At 43.1% G+C, this 20934-nt stretch overlaps 1 protein-coding gene across 17 annotated transcripts in view; it reads right to left on the reverse strand.

The window, feature by feature from the left end:
* Positions 1–20934, reverse strand: part of MAGI1 (membrane associated guanylate kinase, WW and PDZ domain containing 1) — a 574222-nt gene that overhangs the window by 39382 nt on the left and 513906 nt on the right. For all 17 annotated transcript variants that reach the window (XM_015236779.3, XM_015236773.3, XM_006196468.4 and 14 more), the window contains one exon: positions 3234–3265. In XM_015236779.3, coding sequence (XP_015092265.2) covers positions 3234–3265 — 32 coding nt within the window. The remainder of the gene's footprint in view (positions 1–3233; positions 3266–20934) is intronic.

Raw genomic sequence — 20934 nt, forward strand, 5'->3', positions numbered from 1 at the left:
CCCCCAGTTCTGGGAGGGCATGAATGTGTTCTGTTTTAGTTCCTGTTGTAGACGAGTATTGGGTCTGGGATACAGGAGATACTCACTAAATGTTTGTTGATGGAACAAATGCATAAAAAGTTTTGGTGATGTGTGACAATGGATCCTTTTTGTGAAAGCAGCAATCAATAAATCATTTGTCAGCTCCAAGAAGAAAGGCATTTCCAGTGCCTCACACCAAACCTGACACTTTAACACTTTCTCAACACCAACCTGCTGAATGGATGGATGGATGGATGGATGAGAGGATACATGGACAGATGGACAGATGAAAGAAGGGTGAAAAGGAAGTATCAGTTGGGAATTCAACTAGTGAGAAAACAGGTGAATAGTGACTTTAAGTTCAGGGTTTGGTGTGATATTTAGAGTTTTCAATCCTCACACACAAAGTCCTTCTGTGTGATTTAGACCAAGAGTCTTCACTGAACAAGTTTCCAGTCAGGATGATTAAACTGGGCCCCACAATCAACTTTCCCAGTGAGGCCTAGAACCTGACAGCAGGTATGTCTTATTTTCGTCCCTGCCATTTGGTTAAAAAAAAAAAAAATCCCCGATGTTAGGGACGTCTAGGCATTCAATTAGTAACATTTTATGAAGACAGCCATCACCTCCCACGAGGATATCAACCATCAATTTAACATTTAAACTAAATCTAGTAGGTGAAATTGCTTATTAAGGGTAAGTTATAGAGGCTATCAAGAAGGGGAAATCAGATCAAAAAGAGAAGTCCTTCTGGGCTTTTCCCAACTACTGAATTATTGAAAACATTTATAGAAAAAAAAAAAAGGGTACCAGGGCAAAGGAAGCTGTCAGTCACATGAGTAAGCCAACAGTGTTGGGAACTTCTAAGAATAAAGAAAACACACGGTCCTGGGTGAAGGCAGCATCTTCTCTGGGCTGCTGGTAACTCAGCGTATCACAACCCAGGCTTCAGCAGTGTGTGCTCCATTCTGCGGCCAGCAGAGCTGACCCTATCTGTCTTTATGTGAACGGCTTTCTGGAACCACAACATCTGGCTTCCGCGTGGATTCCCTGTGACCCTACCAAAAAATTCCATCATCATCTGTCTCTCTGGCAGGACTTCATCAAAATTCAGACTGGGCAAGGGAAGCTGCTCTCAATCCACCTGTGCAGAAGTCCCACTGATCACAGATGCGAGTGAAGCTCTACCGGCAACAGCAGACCTTGGCTGATAGCCCCCAAATTTTGTACGGCAGCTGCCAGAGTGTGCCAGCAATGCTGTGAAAACCATCATCCCTGTCCTGGCAGAGAAGCCAGCAAAGGACAAGCCCCAAGCCAGGGGCTTGTTCGTTTCTAACCCAGCAATACACCAGTCTCTTAGCTTGTGGTAATTAAGAGCCAGCAGACTGTGGGCAAAGCAGTTAAGAGAGCTTTCTTCCTAGGAATGCAGCCTGAGTAATTGGCTTGCGGCTCGCTAATGACATGGCTTCCACAAAAATAAACAGTCACAGGGAATTCTCTTAACTGACTTGGTGAATACAGGCTCTGTACCTGTTTGATACCCTTTGAGTTCAGCAGGGAATTCCAAAACACTTCAGGGGAGAAGAGATGCAAATGAAGCTACAAAAATCCTTTTGCATAGCAAGTTTAAAGGGGATGCAAAACAAAACAGAACACCTTGCTACCTGATACCATGCTGCCTGTGCAAAACTGCTCCATCTCCCCCAGTGTGCTCCTTGTCAAGACTCCATTCCATGTGGAGTGTGTAAAATAAGTCTGCATCACGTAGCAGGCTCGGGGGGTGGGGCAGAAAAAAGGACGAGTCCTGCTAACTCAAGCTCATGTGACATACCTTACAGATTTGCTGCTATTTTTTCTGAAGGCTGAATAGGTTTCTAACTATGACCCAGGGATGGAAGACACATATGCATGCCTGTACACACACACTCTCTCTCTCACAGGCTTTGGCATCTCTGTGGTTCCAATGCAGACACCTACCAGCACTCTTCAGCCTGGACATTAACACAAAATGACAGGAGAAGCAGCCCCGAAGTCACATGTCCCCATCACCATGGCACTATGTTTCACTGGAATCACATCAATTATTGCAGGTTTTTCTCTTTGGAGAACTTAGGAGCGGGGCTTAAGAATGCAGGCAGCTCCCTCTCTCATCTCCAGAATAAACTTCTCTTCTGCCTCTCGCGGCCAAGCTTGGAGACAGGTGGAAAGAATTCGGCTGCAGCACCTTAAGCTGCAAAGTTTTAAAGGCTTTCTATCCCTGGATGGCAGAAGGCTATCAATTTTCCCGTGCCCTCATATTCTAAGCCACAGGGAAATACACCCCTCTTCATCCTAATGTTAATAATTTGGGAAGCTTCTTTTACCCGGATCAATTCCACAGGCATCGGAATTTCAGATTTTGAGTTTTTAAGTAGCATTTTAATTTGTTGTCAGTGCCCCGGGAGTAGAAGCTCACCAAAACCAAGCAAAACATTAAAGCCTCTAAGCTATTAGCTAACATGTCAACTAGGTAATGCATCTTCAGGAAACCACATTAGAAAGGACAGCATAACATTGATTTTTTTTTTTTAAAGAATCCTATACCTGCAGCATAATGCCGCTAAAAGCTGGCAAAACAACAAAGGACATTTCCACAGCAAGAGAAATGTCTTACTCTTAGTGCTGGGGCATCTTCCATGTGAGCACGGACATATATACAGGGCAGAGCAATGCTTCCGTAAACCTTCAGGCTTTCAATTTTTTAAATAATTCATCATCCAATGTATAAGAAAGCTTAGGGAGAGAATCTATCCATGTGAATGGCTGGAAACACCAGTTGAGAGCAATGCTACCCAGTAAGCAGGTAGGTGTTTTTTTTTTTCTTTTTCCCTCCTCCCAAAAGAAACAATAGCATTTGTATCAAGTTAAATCATCTAAGAAAGTCATGCATTCAAATGAGAGTTGTGATGCATTTATATGGAGAAGATTCCAAACATGCATTCGTTATCCAGGCTCCTGCAGACTGCCTACAAATCACTAGACAGTTAAAAGACAAACCCCAATACCTTCTATACCAAACGGATCCTCCGAACTTAATAAAATGAGCCCTGGCTGTCTCCTCCATCCACTCTAAAACACATTTAGTCAAGTCCAGCCAGACAGCGTCCCTTCCCACCACCAGCCCCCCAACCCCACCCCCCAAAACAATCATCAAGTAACTGACAAGTCCTTACCGACTTTGGGCTCTTCTTGGGAACTGGCAGCCCTGGAAAAAATGCAACAAGAAGGGAAGGGGGAAAGAAATCATTAGCATATGAACGTTACCTTTTCCTTAAAGAACAATCCCCAGGTGTTTCATGGCAACCTAGCCATCTGCAGAGTTATGTCAGATTTCTCCCCAGCATCGGAGTTACCAGGCTGTTCATATCGAATCAAAGCAGAGGGAGGAGGAGAGCGAGAGGCAGGAGATCTATCTGCATTAGCTATGCTGACTTGTACTGCAGCAGCCTGGAGGCTGGGAAAAGAAATTCACAGACCTCAGCGGCCTGGGAAATTGAACACTTGGACAGAATCTCAAATGCTCTTCTGGATTAAGAGAGACTTAACTTACAATTAAGTCCAGGATATTTCCTTTCCATACGATCCACTTGTCAATTGAAACGGACCAATCACGACAGAGGAAGGGGGTGTATATTTAGCTTCAGAGAAGTACATGGTTAAGATTATTTTTTTTCTTTTTCTTTTCTTTTTTTTTTTTTTTTTTTGGTCTTTTCTTTCTCTCTTTTTTTTCCCCTCTGCCTTTTAGGAGAGGAAATGCTTTCTTTATTTGGATGAGCTGAGCACCAAAACAGAGAGACACTCTTCTGCCAACACAGAACATAGATCCAAGTTGGTCTAGGACCCCCTCCAAATCACAATCACACCTCTCCACATGTCACTCATCCAAGCACACGCCTATTCAGTTTTCTGGGACTCGCCCCTCAAAAGCAGGTCGTTGGGGAGTGAAAAAGAGAAATTTCACAGAGCTGAGAGAAAAAAAGAGAATAATGGAGACAGTGAAAGGCAGAGGAGGAAAAAAGTGCTCCTTGAACCTAGCTGGCTCTCCCAACACCCTGTCTTTGGTGAGAGGATGAGACCTGGAAGGGACCGCTGATCTCACTTCTAGAAAAGTCTGCAGCCGTTAGGGGCAGACTTATGGGAAATCGGCCACCAAAGGAGCATAGCAAAGGAGGGCTGGAAAGGAAAACAAAAACATTTATCGGTGTTTTAAAAGTAATCATTTCTGCAAGCTGCCTTCTCATTTTTTTTTTTTAATTTTTGGTTTGAGCAAACATAAGAATGCAAAAGCAGGTTCCACATATAGTAGGCACAATCCAGGACCTGATGGATTGGGATCTGATGATTCTGCACTGGAAATTTCAACCTTTTTTAGGAAATGATCTCTGGGTAGTGATGATTTCAACTTGGAAGTGACTTGTTAAACCAGCAGCTGTGTTTAGTTCAGTGTGAGTAACAGGAGGCAACAGAGTGGGGTGACGAAGGGGAAGCCACCCAGAGGAGCACTGCTAATGTGCCGATTGCAAGAGACGTGTGACAGGGACCACTCGTCCTCTCCTCCGGCACAGCTCATCACATCACCAAAAGGAGGTCACCACGATCTGGGACAGTGGCTCTTAGACTTCACAGTGCCTAAGGAGAAGGTGGCAGCTTCTCATCAATGCAGAATCCCAGGACCCACCCTGAGCATCCCAGGAATCTGCAGTATGAACATTTCAGGAGATTCTGACGCAGAAGGTCTGAGGACCCCATTTAAGGCAACTATGATACAGCAGAAAGAGGATCATTACTTTCAGGTCTTGCGAACTCCGATAGACAACCTTCATCGAGTTGTTCTGAAGCCTTCTGTGCCTCAGTTTCTCAGTTTATGAAATGGAAAGATTCAGGCTCATTTGCACAAGATGGTTGTGATAACTGAACAGACAAAATGTTTAAAAGCCTCCTACCTCGGCCCTCAAATGTCAATCCTTTTTTAGCTTCCTTTGCTAATTTACACCACTTAGGAAAAAAAGAAGTCGTTGTGGTTATCTTACTCCAACTAGGACAAATCATTTGCCTAGCATGTTAAAATGCAAAAAAACACTGTAGGGGAAATATTCTGTCTAGAGACGAGACTAACTGTGTTGAGCAATTCAGAGGTGTCATTTTTCCTAAAAATAAGTATTTGGTACCTTTATTTGTTCATTAATGTGATTCCCTTAAGGAATTTTATCAAGTTATATTAGGGTGGGTCACTGTGTACATTTCAACATGGGATAATAGTCCATCTTTAAATACAGATTTTTCTCTAATTCAGACTGAACTTCTTAGTTAATTGGAGTAACACTTCACTGCAGTGGGCTTTTACTAATCTTGATTTCTCCTAGGCTTCCAATACAACAATTTTTAAAGAATCTCTAACTTGTTAGGAGGAAAATGACTTCAATCCACGCTCTGTTAATCATTTATAAAACTCTGATCATCTTAAATTTCCAATTGCTTAAGATTTTCATATATACAATAAAGGGCGTTTTAAATTTGCTATCAAAATGTTAACACTCGCACACACATTTAAAGGTTACAGAGGTAACAGGATTCTCAACGCAGTACTATTGGTATAAAGGGAACCTGGCAATGACTTTAAGTTCTAAATAAACTTCATAGGTTGGTCATCCCTTAGACATCTGCAGAGTTAAAAGGCATGAGCTGTCTCTATGGGTAACAGTATGGATGGTATCCATGAATGAGAACAGGATGAGGTAGATGGGCGGGTACAGCAGACAGGTGTTCAGCACGCTCAGACACATCCACCTTCCATGACTGTCAACATGAAACAGGTAATTGAAATATTTCCGGTGGGGAAAGAAGGGGCAGGGATCGCATGGACTCGTTTGAACAGACTCTGGCCTCAATCTAGAGTTTTTTCAAGAATACCACATTCGCATCTTGCCGAGGCCAGAAAATACTAATTAAAAAATAAACATTACTTAATGAATGGCCCTTCCCTTAATTGTACAGAATAAACTGTTCTAAAGCTTATGGGGTAACCAGTTATAGTCTGTTTCCTCTGAAGCAGCCGTCCATGGAACATTCCAAAAGTTCCAGGCTCAACTGACAAGCTGCATTTTACAACAAGGAAGAACAGCTTCTTTTCATTTAAAGAGGAATCTGTTCCTCTTTGCTGGCTAGGTGCCAAAAACCCTTCTTTTTTAAAAAAAAGCCACACCATTGACAGGAGCCAAAAGTGGCCACAGATTAGTATTTAAAAAGTCAGAAACCAAGAGACTCCACTTGACAACATGAAAAAAAAAAAGAAGAAGAAGAAGAAGAAGAAGTCAAAGATTTGTTTTAGGCCCATCTAGTCATTAAATCTTAAAATCTAATGAATATGAATGCTGGCACCAAGTTCCTGATGACAATTTATAATTTATTTCAGCCAAAGCTATTCAGATGGACTGGAAACAGCCGGGCAGACCTAACGGAAACCACTCCAAAGAGATCACTGTTTGGGAGAATTCTCCAAGACTGAGAAATCACAGGAGGTGGCTCTCGTCTGGCTAGGGTGGACTGCGGGCCATCCCCACTGGACGGGCGACAGAGAACAGCACAATCCCACACCTGACGGCACGTCCCTGGTCTTCCCCAGGACAAATGCGCACTGTGTGTGCCAAGTGGCAGCGGGAAGCTTGTGTTGTAGAGCTTGTATCATGGATTACATACGAGCATACTGGGCAGAAACAGCCTGCTCCCTTCAGGGCAAGGAAGGGGAACTGGGGGAAGAAATCCCTGGAGAGAACCATCTGCTCTGAAAGCCTGGAAGGTGGCAAATGCTACTTCAAAGGGGTCCCAGGAAACTTTCACGGGAAAGTGCACCTTCCAAGTGTGAGCCTAAGTGTGATCTACAGAAGTGAGAACAGCTTGGGACCTGAATTTCTCAAGTTCCTGATGAAAAAGGTGTCCCTCTGGAGAAAACAAACGGTAATTTCTCTGCTGGTGGCTGGGATCAGACCAATTAACATGAAGAGGAGGAATCTCTTTCCTTTTAAATATCAAGGCCATAAACTAAGCTACTAAACATATTCTCATAGAACTAAATGGCAAATGTTATTCTTGGTAAAATTTTATAATGGTTGGACACAAAAGTTTATACGAAAAAAGTAAAAATTCAACAGAACACGTAAGCATTTGGAAACAAAGCCGAGAATGTTACACAGCAAAACTGTGTGTTTTGCTGCTCATGGGATCATGGGGGAACTTTATTACCTATTTTAGTATCTTCTGCAACAAGAAAAGCTTCATTTATTAATGAACATACACACACATATACATACAGATTTCACAATAAACAGAAGTCTACAATGCCTCTTTACGTAAGACAAACGCAGCAAATTTCAGAACATTTTATTGTGCTTTTAAATCTCTAGAGCCATCACTGACCTCTATGTCCTCCAAGAGTTGCTTACTTTTTCCCAAAATGAATATATACATATAGAGTTTCTTTAAGCATCATGTTGAGATTAAGACTTGTGTTTGTCCTACTGACTTAATGGAAAAAGGAGAGATACCAGATAGCTCAGCTGGGCTGTCAGGGGAAGCCAAACAGAAGCCAATCGCTGCCACTGGGGCACCGAGATGAACAAAACCTGAGACGCTGGGAAAGAGATTGGACTTCCTTGGACCCAATTTCCTCCAGGTTTAAAGGAAGGGACAATGTCAACCAACCTCACCAGCTGAAAGAATCAAGAAAAATCGTGCCAAGGGCTTTGAAGGGATGAATCCTAAAATCACTGTCAAATGCAAAGTATATCTACAAATAATAAAAAAAAAGTACTATGTCATCAATTTCCCCTTTTTTTTTCCCACTGGGATATTCATTTCCCTTTGCACTTGGTCTCTAGATTGGAGCATTTTAATGTAAACATTTGGTTTCTTCCTTAGCATTCAAACACCCAACACTCGCTAATCCACATGGCATCTGACACATGGGATTCTTTAGAGGCCTGCCCAGCAGAACGCTGCATTAACAAGTGGACTGCTGCTCAATCAGGTAATGCCATGTGCAAGGAGCAGGGAACTTATACATATATTTAGAGAGAGAGAAAGAGAGAGATTGAGAGAGCGTTCACAGAGCCCACTGAAAGCCCCAAGAGGGAGACTGTGAGAACTTGGTATGGGGCTAGACTTAGATTCCAGAGGGTAAGACTACTTCAAGCACATTTTCATCTCACACACTACTAGCCTTCTCTCTTATTCTGCACCTATCAGTGCCTAATCCTAAATGCAGGACTCAAAAATTAGAGCAGACTTTAACCCAGGAAACTCATCATTACGAGTTTGTATTAAAGGAGTAATCAGAGAGTTTCACACAAATGTATATAAAAAGATGCTCAACACAGCATTATTTAAAGGAGACAAAGTGAAAACAATCAGAACTTCCAAGAACAGAGGAATGAGTAAACATATTGTTATATCAGTAAGATGAAAAATTATGAATCCGTTAAAAATGGATTATAAAAACAAGAACATTTAGTGACATGGGAAAAAGACAAGAAAAACTGATTAAAAACTGCCATAGAATAGAAATTCATTGTTAAGAAATAGATCTATGTGTATGATGTATGTATCTCACAAACACACACACACACACACACACACACACACACACATGCATCATACACCCAAAGACTAGAGGAAAATGTATTAAAATACTGTTTCTGAATGCTAGGATGAATAGGTGACTCATATTTTTCTTTTCGGTATTTTCCAAGATTTTACATACAATCTAGCTATAACCACACACAGGTGAGCATTATTGAACAATGCAGCCATACGGAGGATGCTTGGACAATGGGATGGACTTACTGGCTGTAGTGCAGTGTTAGACTAAAGAATAACAGAGTTTGTTCTAGCTCTCTCTTGGCTCAGTGAACTGCCATTTCGACTCAAGTGTCTGTGCTACTTAATTACTGGGCCATGGCCTTGATTGAAAATGGGATAAAAAGCTGTTAGAGCCTGTCTCGAGCAGAGTTGCACAGAAGCACACGATTCAATACGGCATACAAATTCAATACAGCCTCTGAAACCTTGACTGGGGACTCTGAGAAACCCATTCTATTGAGGTCGACAACCCTCAGGTTAAACCTTGTCCAAGCACGTGGCTATGGTGTTAGCAGCAATCCCCAGGGTGACGGTCACTTCAGCTCAGTTTGTGCCTCTAGTAAGAACAATATGTGTAAAATATTTTATCTACAAATAGAGGGGACCAAGAGAAGGATTAAGGAGAAAGGGAAAAGTGGCTTGCTTCCCCTTTCTTGAGCAGATCTAAAGGGTACAGCTAAAGGAAATCTGAGGAGAGATACTGCGTTCAGGAACACACCAGAACACTAATACTTATCAGTAAAAATGCTGCAGTATGAAAAATTCTGAACCTAGCAGGGAATGCTTTTACTGGGGAGGAGGGAGCAGTATGATGATGGCTCAAATACTGAGAGATCAATGAGGTAAAGATGGGAAGGGGGGCAGGAAAAACAGGGAGAAAAATCTGTGATTGCCCCGGCACTGAAGAATTGATATTTATTTGACTGCAAACTCGTGGCTCTAAACAATTAATGGCCAGTAACCTTTCTTAAAAAAGCCATCTGTACCATTCTCTGTCCATTAGTTTTTTGTTTATTTTAATACATAATATATAAGCCATGAAATAAATTTAAACTGCCTTCACCTTACCAGTGAAATGCTAATAAAGACAGTTCAGAAGGTGAAAAAAGTGGGTGGAGTCAGCCTTAACTTTTTGCCACCAAGGGCAGGAAGGAAATTAGGAAAAACGCACTCACTCATTTAAGCAAACTGGGCTAAGTAAGGACCTACTATGTGCCAAGAGCTGGAATGAAATAAAGCAGTGAACAGAACTCCCAAAGGGCTGCTTTCACAGCGCTCACATTCTTTGGAAGACAGAATAGACAACTTTGCAAATAACTTCAGAGTCATAACTTTGGTGATGAAAATGAAGCAGGATCCTGGAACAGGCAGTGCTTGGGATTCACCGCCACTTTATACTTGGTAGCCAAGCACATCTTTCTTGAAGAGAGAGTATCGGAGCCGTGACCTGAATCATGAGGAGGGTGCCTACCCATCCATGCAAGCTTACTGAGCCCTGCCATGTGCCCAGCAAAGCATGACTGAAGAGATAAAGGTAAATCAGACACGGCCCTGACCTGGATGAGTTCACAGTCTGTCTTAAAAAAGAAAGAAGCAAAGCAACAATTATAATTCAGTATGGTCAGTGCTAAGGGCCATGAAGGAAGGGTGCGCCATTGCTATTGAGAGCATGGGAAAAGAAAGCTTAGCCAAAGTGAAGAAGGGGGCAGAAAGGACAAGGGACACTGAAGAGTCCTGGGATTGGGGGCAACATGCAATAAATGATGCTTGATTGAATACTGGTGATGACCTTCTTTTAAGGTTTTTTTTTTCCCTAAACTAAATTAGTTTGCCAGCATAAACTCAAGGCCAAGTTTACACTAGAGTACATTTCCACAGAAGGACCTTACAAACACAATCTTTCACAAAGTTGTATCCATAAAAGAAAGTGAAAAATGATTCTAATTTAGACATGTTTGATTTTTTGTTTCCTCTTTCCTCTGGCCCAATACCATTATCAACCCTGCAGTATAATTTTTCAATGCAAATATGATACCAGCTGCCAAGAAGAGGAGCTTCAGACTGAATGTCTCCAAAAAGATGAAGACATTCTTTCCTTTGGGGAACCTCATAATGGTTATTATGAAATATTACGGCCATCATAATTTAAGGAGAAGGTTGGACTTCAGAAGTACAGAATAAGTAGCTCCCAATGCGGTGTCAGTTGGCATTGTGTTAAGAAGATTGAGAATAGAGTGGTACAGCTTTACAGCTACGGAGAAGTCGGGTTCAATTACACAGTACATATAGCTTAATAAATATGTCCCGAAGAGAAATAAATGGCTTGCGAGGCTGGTGATTGCTAATGGTTTACGGAGCCTTTCCCCTCCAAGTCATAAGCCCTGAACTGGCACAGGTGAGGAAAGGCCTGGAGTGACTGGGCTGCTCAAAAACCCAGGTAAGATGGATGGAGTGTCATCATGCAATTCCTGAGAGATAAATGCTCACTTCAGAAAAGGTGTCATTGAAATAACACAGACAGTCCTACTGTTGTTGACTTCCGAAACTCCGTAATACACCTTGAAGGGTCAGACACTCAGCTTGTCATTTGTTAAAAAGTAGAGAAATATAAAGGGGGGTCTTTTAAAAGCAAGAGCTGAGGGCAAAAGTCACAGGAACTGAGAGCTTGTCTTTGACACCCATTTATTCTTCCTAACTGCTGTCTAAGTGCTAATATCATCCTTATTATTACAGATGAGAAAACTGAGACACTGATGGTTAAATAACATGGCCAAGGTCACACGATCAGGTGAGCAACGGACAGGAGACTTGGTCTAATGCCAAGCCTGAGCTTTTAAACACTGAACTAACTACACAGTCTCATTCAAAGGTGCTTCATCTATCTGGGATCACAGGCCATTAGGAAGGGATTAAAATGCCAGTGTTTGTACTTGCAAAATGCAATCACAGCAAATTTTGCATACAGCTTCATGGACTATAAGGTTATCGGTCCATAGGTCAGTGGATCCAGGTATCTTGGACCCATAATTGTGATGTGAATTTAGGGAGAGAGTTTCCTTTCTACAAGTAGCATGGGAGTCTATGCATAGTCAATCTAGTTTTTAAGATGTCTGTGACAGTTTACTCCAAATCACAGTATGGAAATCATTGAGCATCCAAAGTTACACATGCTAAAATAAAACAAGATGGGTAGCTGATCTGAAGGCAATGAAGTCTTTAAAGCCACACAACTAACAGGTTGGCTGGACACCAAGTCTTATGGAATACTTTTGAAAGCTTCTAAGTGTTTTAGCTTGAAAATGTATTCTGACAGTACCCGATAACAGGATTTTTTTTTTTAAATAGGGGGTGGGGAAAAAAATGGAGAGAGCAAAATGGAGTGAGTTACAGCATCTTCTCTCCAGGAGGAAAAAGAAAAAGAACTGTCAGCTTAAAAAGTCCACTAATTTGCCATGAGGTACAATGAGACCGACCTCCCTTCTCGAGACAATGTTCCCACCAAGTTCTCCTTTTAAGGGTGAATTAAGCCAGTTTTTCAAATGGTTCCAGGAAAGCTCTCTAACTCTCTGTGGGTTGGAAACGTTTGTAATTTGGGTATTTGGGCCTAAGATCTCCCCTTAGTCTATAAATGCTGCTACCTCTGAGGAAGACTCCCCGGCTGGCTTTCCTACCACCTCGATGTCAAATGTCAATTGCTTTTTGTGCAAATGCTTAAGGGTTCGCCCTGGTTACACTCATTCTTCTTACCAACCGTTCATCAAAGTCTCCCCAGGATAGGAGAGACAACAGGTCTCCAAGGAAGTGCCTCCAAAGTTACAAGTTTGACTTTGAGCTGCAGAGGACGTATGGGGGGAGGGGCGGATTATGAAACAATAGCTCAAAATAGCTCATTGAAAGAAAAACCTGACAAGGATTCTTTTTCTGGGGTGGAAAAACAGGATGCTGTGTGGGCCCTTATTTTAAAGTCACTGGCCCCAAAGGGAAACCTATCACTGTAATTGGTGCTGAGATGTTTCTAGGTTAAAAAAAAAAATACATGCCAGGTCCTTGACTTCAGGATTACTGACTTTTAGGATGATTCTTATCCTGGCTGCTTATTTTCAGCAATATAAATTAGGCACAGGGCCAAGTAAGAGATCCAGAAAGGTATCCCAAATTTTATCCTTAGAGGACACCAAGCCTCTAAAATCCAAGGTCCTTCTTTATCTTTCCCGCCGTGTACATCTCCATAATGTAGCCTGAATCCATCCATGATGTCTGTCCATCCCCACTGCCACCACCTTTTCTTGCCTAGGTGACTCCAAGAGCCAAAAAACTGGTCTCTGTTGTATTCTTCATCCCCATTAATCCACTGTCCACAGAGGGGCCAGAGACATCTGTCTACAGGATAAATCAGATTATATGGTCTACTGACTGCATGTCTCCATGGCTTCCCAACAGCTTCAGTGCAACAGTCTTTTTCTGTGTCCTACAAAGCCCCCCTCGCTCCGACCTTGCCTGTCTCTTTAAATCCTCCCTCTCTTCCCCTGACCCTGGGCCCCAGCCAGGCTGGCACTCTCCACTTTGGGGGCTGATTCCTTTCATTCCTCTCGGCATTTTCACTGGCTGTTCCCTCTGCCTGGAACACTGTGCCTGCTGATCTATGTGCAGGCAGCTTCCTCTCATCACCCAGGGCTCTCCTCAAATGTCACTTCTTCAGAGAAGCCCTTCGGGGATCCAGACCATTAGCAGATCTGAAGTGACCCTTCTTGTCGCACTGTATTCACATGGCCCAGTTTGTTTTCATAGACCCTGCGATTCTCTAAAATTAATATGTCTCGTTATTTGTTTGTTGTTTATATTGTTTATTGTTATCATTTGCTTGTTTATTGTCTCCACTTCAGGGACCTCATATCTTATACTAGGGCTAGTCTCCCAGGCCTTGAACGGTATCTGGTCCCCAGTTCAATAAACATCTTTGGAAGGAAGACATGACTGTTGGGAACTTACGAAGTGAGTCTGTGTCTTGAGGGCTGCTGGAAGAGCTGATGAGGCAGAGGGGAAGGTGGCATGGCCTTTCTTTTGATCACTGTCATCACTGCTGTGACTACTTAACAGCCATGGTCCTTGGGCTGTTCCTTGATTTACTGGTGAGCTGCCAGGCTCGGCTCAACTCACCGCTGCCTCCCTGCACGAGGAGAGCAAGGTTCCGCTGTGCCCCCTTGTGTTCTAAATTCCTTATCACAACGGACAGGAAAGGCTCAAGTCACAGAATTAACTCGAGGCTCATCAAGCAACCCCAAGCCCGGCAGATTCTGGTCCCAGCAAATCAGTGTGTTCTCAGGGACTCTTTAAGAGTTGAAATAGATTTTCAGTTAAGGACACTTTTTGACGCCTTTCCTTAGAAAAGCAACTTCTAGGACAACACTAGTCAAAAAGCTCCAAATGCCTCACCGTTCCCGACAGAAAGCAAACACACACTGATGAAAACAGATTCTTTCAGGGTCTCTCCCTCAGCCAAATCCACGAATCTCTTAAGCAGTTTTAACAGGCTCATTGGTGTGACAATCACTCTTCTGTCACAATGTACGTTTGCCAAATAGGAGGGCAATTTCTCCGTCTACTCTGTAAGGGCGTCTATTATTTGGCCATTTCAATTAACTTCATTACCAAACTGCTTAATTGCGACGGAAGCCACCCCTGGCACCGTATCAAACTTTACTCCGATCTCTTAAATTTAGAAAATCGTATTAGCCTTGGAAAGCACGGGTCACAGTTAACAACGGCAAGGTGATCCGACTTGGGAGTCCAGTAGCTCTGCATTATTCAAAGCGTCTGCAAGTCAGACCTACAGAGCCATTTACTGAAGGGTCATGTTCTCCCAAAGAGCAAAGGACACAGGATGAGCAGCCCCATTCATCCCCCACGGAGGTATTAAATGTCTTCAAAATCCTTGTGCTGAAACACTATCCGCTCTGGTCTAAGTGATTATGTGAATTACAGAGGGAAACAAAGCTGTTTCCTTGACTTTGTCAACTTCTAATGATTGCTGCCCCAGAGAGCAATGAGAAGTCCTAGAGGCTTATGCTTTGCTCAACTGTTAGATTTCAGGTTTCAGGGAGTCAGTACTCATGTTGCCAGCTGGATTTGTTTAAAGGCAGAATATGGGGGGTCAGCTTCACCCACCCACCCCAAACACACACTGGCCCACTCAGGATGAATCTCAATTAGAGGAATAACTTTTACAGGTCAAGTAGATTGAAGATGCAGGGAAAATTCCAAGGACTGCAAGGCCATTTGATGACACATTTTAGCTGGGAACAAGATGTACAACAGAGCACTGCCTTGAAGAAGGACACTGCATCCATGGCAGGCAAGAATAAGGAAGAGAAACTCACACTGGAAATGATATCCGTGCTCCCCTAGTCCGCATGTACAGTGAAGAAGATACTCAATGAGTTTCTCATGATGGAGATCAAATGCCAGAATCCTTTTGCTCCCTCTCCTGTCTGACTTTTGGGGTTTTCTTTATTCTTCCTGAATGAGGCTTTACTTAGGCTTAGGGTCAATGCAGATGCAGAACTTAATGCAAACAAACCCACTGGAAATTGATTTTTCAAAGCTGTCATAAAGTTTCTGAGACTGCTTTCACACACAAAAAAATTAGCCTTGGATATTTTGGGGTGCCCCATGCACAATGAATGTGTACAGCTCACATGATTTTTCTCTTGCTTTTGGATTTAACATTTTCTGGGGTTACCTCAATAACTTATACATGACAAAAGAATTCCTGGAAGAGACTGACCAATAAGTGTTGTATTATGTTCAGGGCAACACACAGGAAAGTGATGGCTCCGTCCCTGGCCTTGACCTCACACTCAGCTTCTCCCTTAATTAAGAGACTGCGGAAGCACCTGTAAGACAAAGGAGGCGGTTCCCATTGCCCTTCCTGTGGTTTGGGTTCTGGACTCCCACTCACACACTCCTTCCAAGCATCTTCCCTCCTTTCCTCTTCTCTCCTCAGCCTCCTGACAGCCTCGTTCCCTACAGCAGTCATTCCTGCATTGCAGATTTCGCAGACCAGCAGAGTTCCACTCAACCCATTTGAGCCCCTGACCACAAGGTGCCAATTCCTTATTTTGCAAACTAGGAACATTAAAAAGGGGGAGATAAATAACAGCCAACCACCTTCTCATTAGTAAAGGGATATTTCAGCAGAAGAAAATAAAATAAAATAGGAAGGGTATCATCTGTAAGAGTCCTCCACCTTAGAAAAATTGCACTTCATAAATAATCTACAACACTGTCCTGTTTATTACTGAGAATCATGTCAGACCAGAAGAAGGAACATCTCAACCACATTTTTTCTTTTCCTATTTAATTGTGAATATACTAAAACCCACTGGATTGCACACTTCTGGGGGGTATGGGAAGTAATTAGGTTTTTTAAGAAAATTTATTTATCTTTAATGGAGGTACTGGGGATTGAACCCAGGACCTTGTGCATGCTAGGCATGCACTCTACCGCTGAGCTATACCCTCCCCCTGCCATGTTTTCTCTCAAGGCACTTCTTTTTACCTTCTCTTATCTTTTCTCTACCCCAGAAAACTACACCAAAAGTATTGAGAATGGTAGGACCACTTGCGTATCTCGTCCCGCTCCTTTGTCTAAGCCCCATCCAATGACAGAGCAGTCAACCCTCCTTCAAGGCAGGGCGGCAGCGCTGGTACAACGAGCCCTCCTCTCCTTCCATCCTCACTGCGGTACTGAGGAAGGTACAGTTCCACTCATATTCCAGACGACAACCCCAGGAGGCTCGAGGACACTGCCCACGGCTGGCCCAGGCGCACTGCTAGCTAGTGGCAGAGAGGACTGAGGGAAATCGTGACAACTGGCCGAGGGAACACTTCCACCACGGAGCCAACGCAGAAGCAACGGCAGAGAAGAAACGGGGACTTCTCACATGAAATCTCTTCCATCCAAGTTCAACAAAGATCCATAGACTGATTTCATTTGCTTCTTAAATAGAACACAGCAGTTTCAAGAAGGAACAAATAAAGGGTGTCGAAGGGGTTAGAGCCATGGTTCTCAGTCAAGGTTGCTGCTGCCCTTCAGGGGATGTGGGTCAGGTCTGACGACGTTGCTGGATATTACTCCTGCAGGAGAGGAACAGGTGCTTCTGGTGCCTAGTGGATGAGGCCAGGGATGCTGTGACACAGCCCCTGATGCACAGGAGAGCCCTCACAACAAAGAATTAGCCAGTCCGTGGTATCAATAATTTCTCAAACTCTGGGACTAAAAAAACAACTGTCTCTTCCTCCTACAATCACCACAGTCAAAGTGAAAGTTGCTGGGCAGGGGCAAATGACACCAAGAAGCCCATGAATTCATAGGGGGTGCCATCATTTTTCCCAGTCAAGCATTTCCCACTTTGGTAAGTGGTATCTATGGTAAAAGTAACCACGGAGAACATTTTAAAATTTAGAAACAACATAAATAACTAAGGAGGCACAGACCTAACTCCAATTATCTCCAAATGATTAAAATAAACTGATTAGTGTTTACACAACTAGAGGAAAGCTTTTCGAAATACAGTGTTTCCGATAGGTTCCTGATGTCATGGTCCCTGAACATAGCAACTGTCAAAATAAATGTCTAATAAAAACACAGGTTGCTGAATGAGGTGAGGTGATAGCTGATACCAGAGATAGAGAGGGATTCCCTCTGTTGGTGAATCTGAAATTGCTCCATGCTGCTGCAGTCTTCTAGCACTGAGGACTACAACTCTACGACATGGTGCAAAAGGATCTTTTAAATAACTTTACCTCAAATATTAAAAATCACAAAAATAGTATATGGGAATTTTTCAAGGCAAAGGTAAGAAACCAAATGAAATTTCTAGAAAAAGAACTAAGCACGAGAAAATGGAGAGGATGTGATTCACTACGCTGTATTTTACATGTTTACTTGCACGTCATTCATCTACAGCGAGAGATTAGCACACTGCTGAAATTCCATGGAGAGAAAGAATGAATAGCGTTTGGTGTCTGTGGTGAGAAACAAAAAACAGTGAGAACACAAGAAACACAAAAAGGAACAGGAGTATAAAGTGAACCCAGGTAACAACTTGGCATAAAAAAGGCTGGTTCCGTGTTGCCAGTGGACACCTAAGGACTTCACGCTATTTTCAAAGACGTTAAGGTTCCACCAACAGGATTTCGGAACCAAAAAGGATTATGTTCACAAATAGGGGACATGACTAATACCCGAGCAGGAATACAAATGGGAAATAACAGGCAAGGGATAAGCTGGGGAACGTTTTAAAATTTGCAGGTGGCAATGCAAAGAGAGACTCAATAAAAACCACAGCAGCCACTTAACTCCAGATGGTGGTAAAGAATGTGTGATTTAATTTGAGGAAAATGAAGGAAGGTGGAAAAATATTACAGAGGGTAAACTCTTTGCCTCAGATAACAGTTTTGACAATGTTCAGAACTGCTAAATGCTTAGAGTAAAGACTAGGAAGTTACCTCTTGCAATTAAGACAAGCTCAATGAAGTGAGGTCGCCAAACTAGGATCAGAAAGGGGAAAAGCGATCATCATCATGTTGCTCATAGCAGACACTTTGCACATGGGAGCCACCAGCCGAAGAAGGGATGCCTAATTAATTTTCATATGGAACCAAAGTAAAGGCAGAAAGTAAACTCTAAAGACAAAAAACCCCCCAAAACCCCCCAAAAACAACCAAAAACCTAAGTCTGAAGATATCTTATTTCTTTTATTAAAAATAAAAAGTATGGTTACCAGGGGGTAAAAGGGTGGGAAGGAATAAATTGGGAATTCGAAAATTGTACCTCTTGGGGAGTGATGGAGATGTGAGCTATCTTGACTGTGGTAGTGGTTTCACGGGTGTATACATATATCAAATTTCATCAAAATGTACATGTGAAATATGTGTAGTATACTGTACAGGAACCATACCACAATAAAGGTGTTAAAAAATATAGTTTAAGTATAAATTAAACCGAAAAGAAAGGAAAAGTAGCCAGTTCCTGAAATTCTGAGCTGAGGATGATGGTTAAAAAGAAATTCCTAGGAAACCGGTCCACAGCAGGTCCATGCCCCACACTCAGCACCTTCACACATGCTGTCTGTGGGTCCGTGGGTAACTGGCAGGTAAGGTACGAGGGTGTGTGAGACCAGATGGACGATAAAAGGAAAAGGCAGGGCTGTGGCCAATTGGAATTGATGGCGCCAACTAAAGGCACTCAAATTTTAAAATACTTTTTAAAGAGACTGCTAGAAAAAAATACATGAGTGGGTCATGCCAAATACTGCCTGTGGTCCACCAGCTCACACTTCTCAGTCCTTGCTATATACTTCAGAGCTCTAGTCCAGTAGTTCTCAGCAGAGGGCAATTTTGTTGCCCGGGGGCCATCTGTCGACGTCTGGAGACATTTTTTTGTTATTACAACTCAGGGGAGGGAGTGTGGAGGCAGGCATGCTGCTGGGCAGGGATCATGGATGCTGTTAAACATCCTACAACGCTCAGGACGGACCTCTGCAACGAAGAATTATCTGGCCCCAAACGTCAATAGCACTGAGGTTGAGACACTCCGCTGTAGCTTCCTGTCATTCAGAAAGGCTCCCTTGTCACCCCCACCCTCGCTGACACACCTCTTGTCCAAATCCGTACTGCACAGATTCAGACTATCTGCGGGTAACCTTCACCTGCTAGTCCAGCCTCCCTGACGAGGTGGTGAGTACCCTGCTCTCTCTCTCCTTACCCCAGAGCTGTGCACAAAGAGCATACCCAGTCCTCCATTAGGACCAGGAATGGGTCAGCCGGAAAAAGGCTCATCACCAATTCAGAACTATGAAATCATACAGAGTAGAAGAACAGCTAAACTAGAACTTCAACTGATTCTACCAACAGGAAACATCAATATATAGAAATGTCACTAGTTTAATTTGAGGAGAAAGAAGAAGCACCAAAGCTAGTGCCATATTCTGCAATTTACACATATGGTTCTAAAAGCCAGCCGCTCCTCCTGAATGCTGGGCCCTATCTCCCTTCCCTTCTTAAAACCCTCATTCCTACAGCGATTCCCCTTGCCCCTCACATCTCCGGTTTCTCTGTCTTCTGGTATTTCCAGCAGCACAGCTGGATGCTGCAGTATATCCCGTCTTAAAAAGCAAATCAAATTCTCTCAACTGTGCAGCCCTCTCTAGCTAGTACGTCTTTTCTCTGTTCCATTTTCCGGGGAAAATTCTTCAACAGCTTGCTCAAATCCCCATCTCACTTCTGCCTTCAATCCCACTTCCAGCTGCCGCATTCCCACACTTCATGGACTGAGCTCTCAGAGGTGACCAACGCCACATGCAACATGTCCATCTTCCTATGCCTCTACTTCTAGATGCCATCAGTGTGGACGGCATCTCCCTGAGACACCTTCTTCTCTTGGATTCATAACACCATACTTCCTACTGGCACAGGCTGCCCCATCACCGTCTCCTTTACTGGTCCCGCCTGCTCAGTCTGACCCCTGAACGATGGTGTGTCTAAGGGTTCTATCCTGTCTCCTTCTCATCTTCCTACTCTTTCCCTAAGTCCTTCCATTCGGTCTTCTGGCTCTAAATCCTGTCTATGTGTGTGTTTTACAAACTGTCCTGAACATGGCTGAGCATGAGAAATACACTTTATCATATATTCACACATATATATGCGTTTGTATGTGACTGTATATGTGAATGCACACATACAAGTCCAAGTTTAGTGAATAAGTGCTTATCTTTACAGAGTATGACACTCTCACTGTTTTCTATTTTATTCCACTCTTAAGAAAAACACAGGTTATAGCCCCATACACCGGTTTCAGGACCCAGTAATGGGTCACAGCTCACGGCATGTAGCAAGCTCACTGATAAGATAATGGCCTAGACGTGCGTGTATCTGCTGCTGTAACCTCGCCAGCAATGCACCCCAGACCCCAGACAACTGCCTGTGTTTCTGCTCCACTTGGACACCAAAATGGGCATTTCACAATTAACAGGTCTCAGAAGGAACCTTGATGCCAGAGATCAAGGTCCACCTGCTCCTACTTCAGTATCCAAGTCTTTTTTTTTATTAACAGAGGTAGTGGGGATTGAACCCAGGACCTCACGCACACTAAGCACATGTTCCACCACTGAGCTATACCCACCCTCCTCCCTATATCCAGATCTTAACAATCGGCCCCTCTGTGTGTTCAACTGCCCA

Source organism: Vicugna pacos, chromosome 17 (genome assembly GCF_048564905.1).
Source record: "Vicugna pacos chromosome 17, VicPac4, whole genome shotgun sequence".
NCBI classification, from domain to species: Eukaryota; Metazoa; Chordata; class Mammalia; order Artiodactyla; family Camelidae; genus Vicugna; species Vicugna pacos.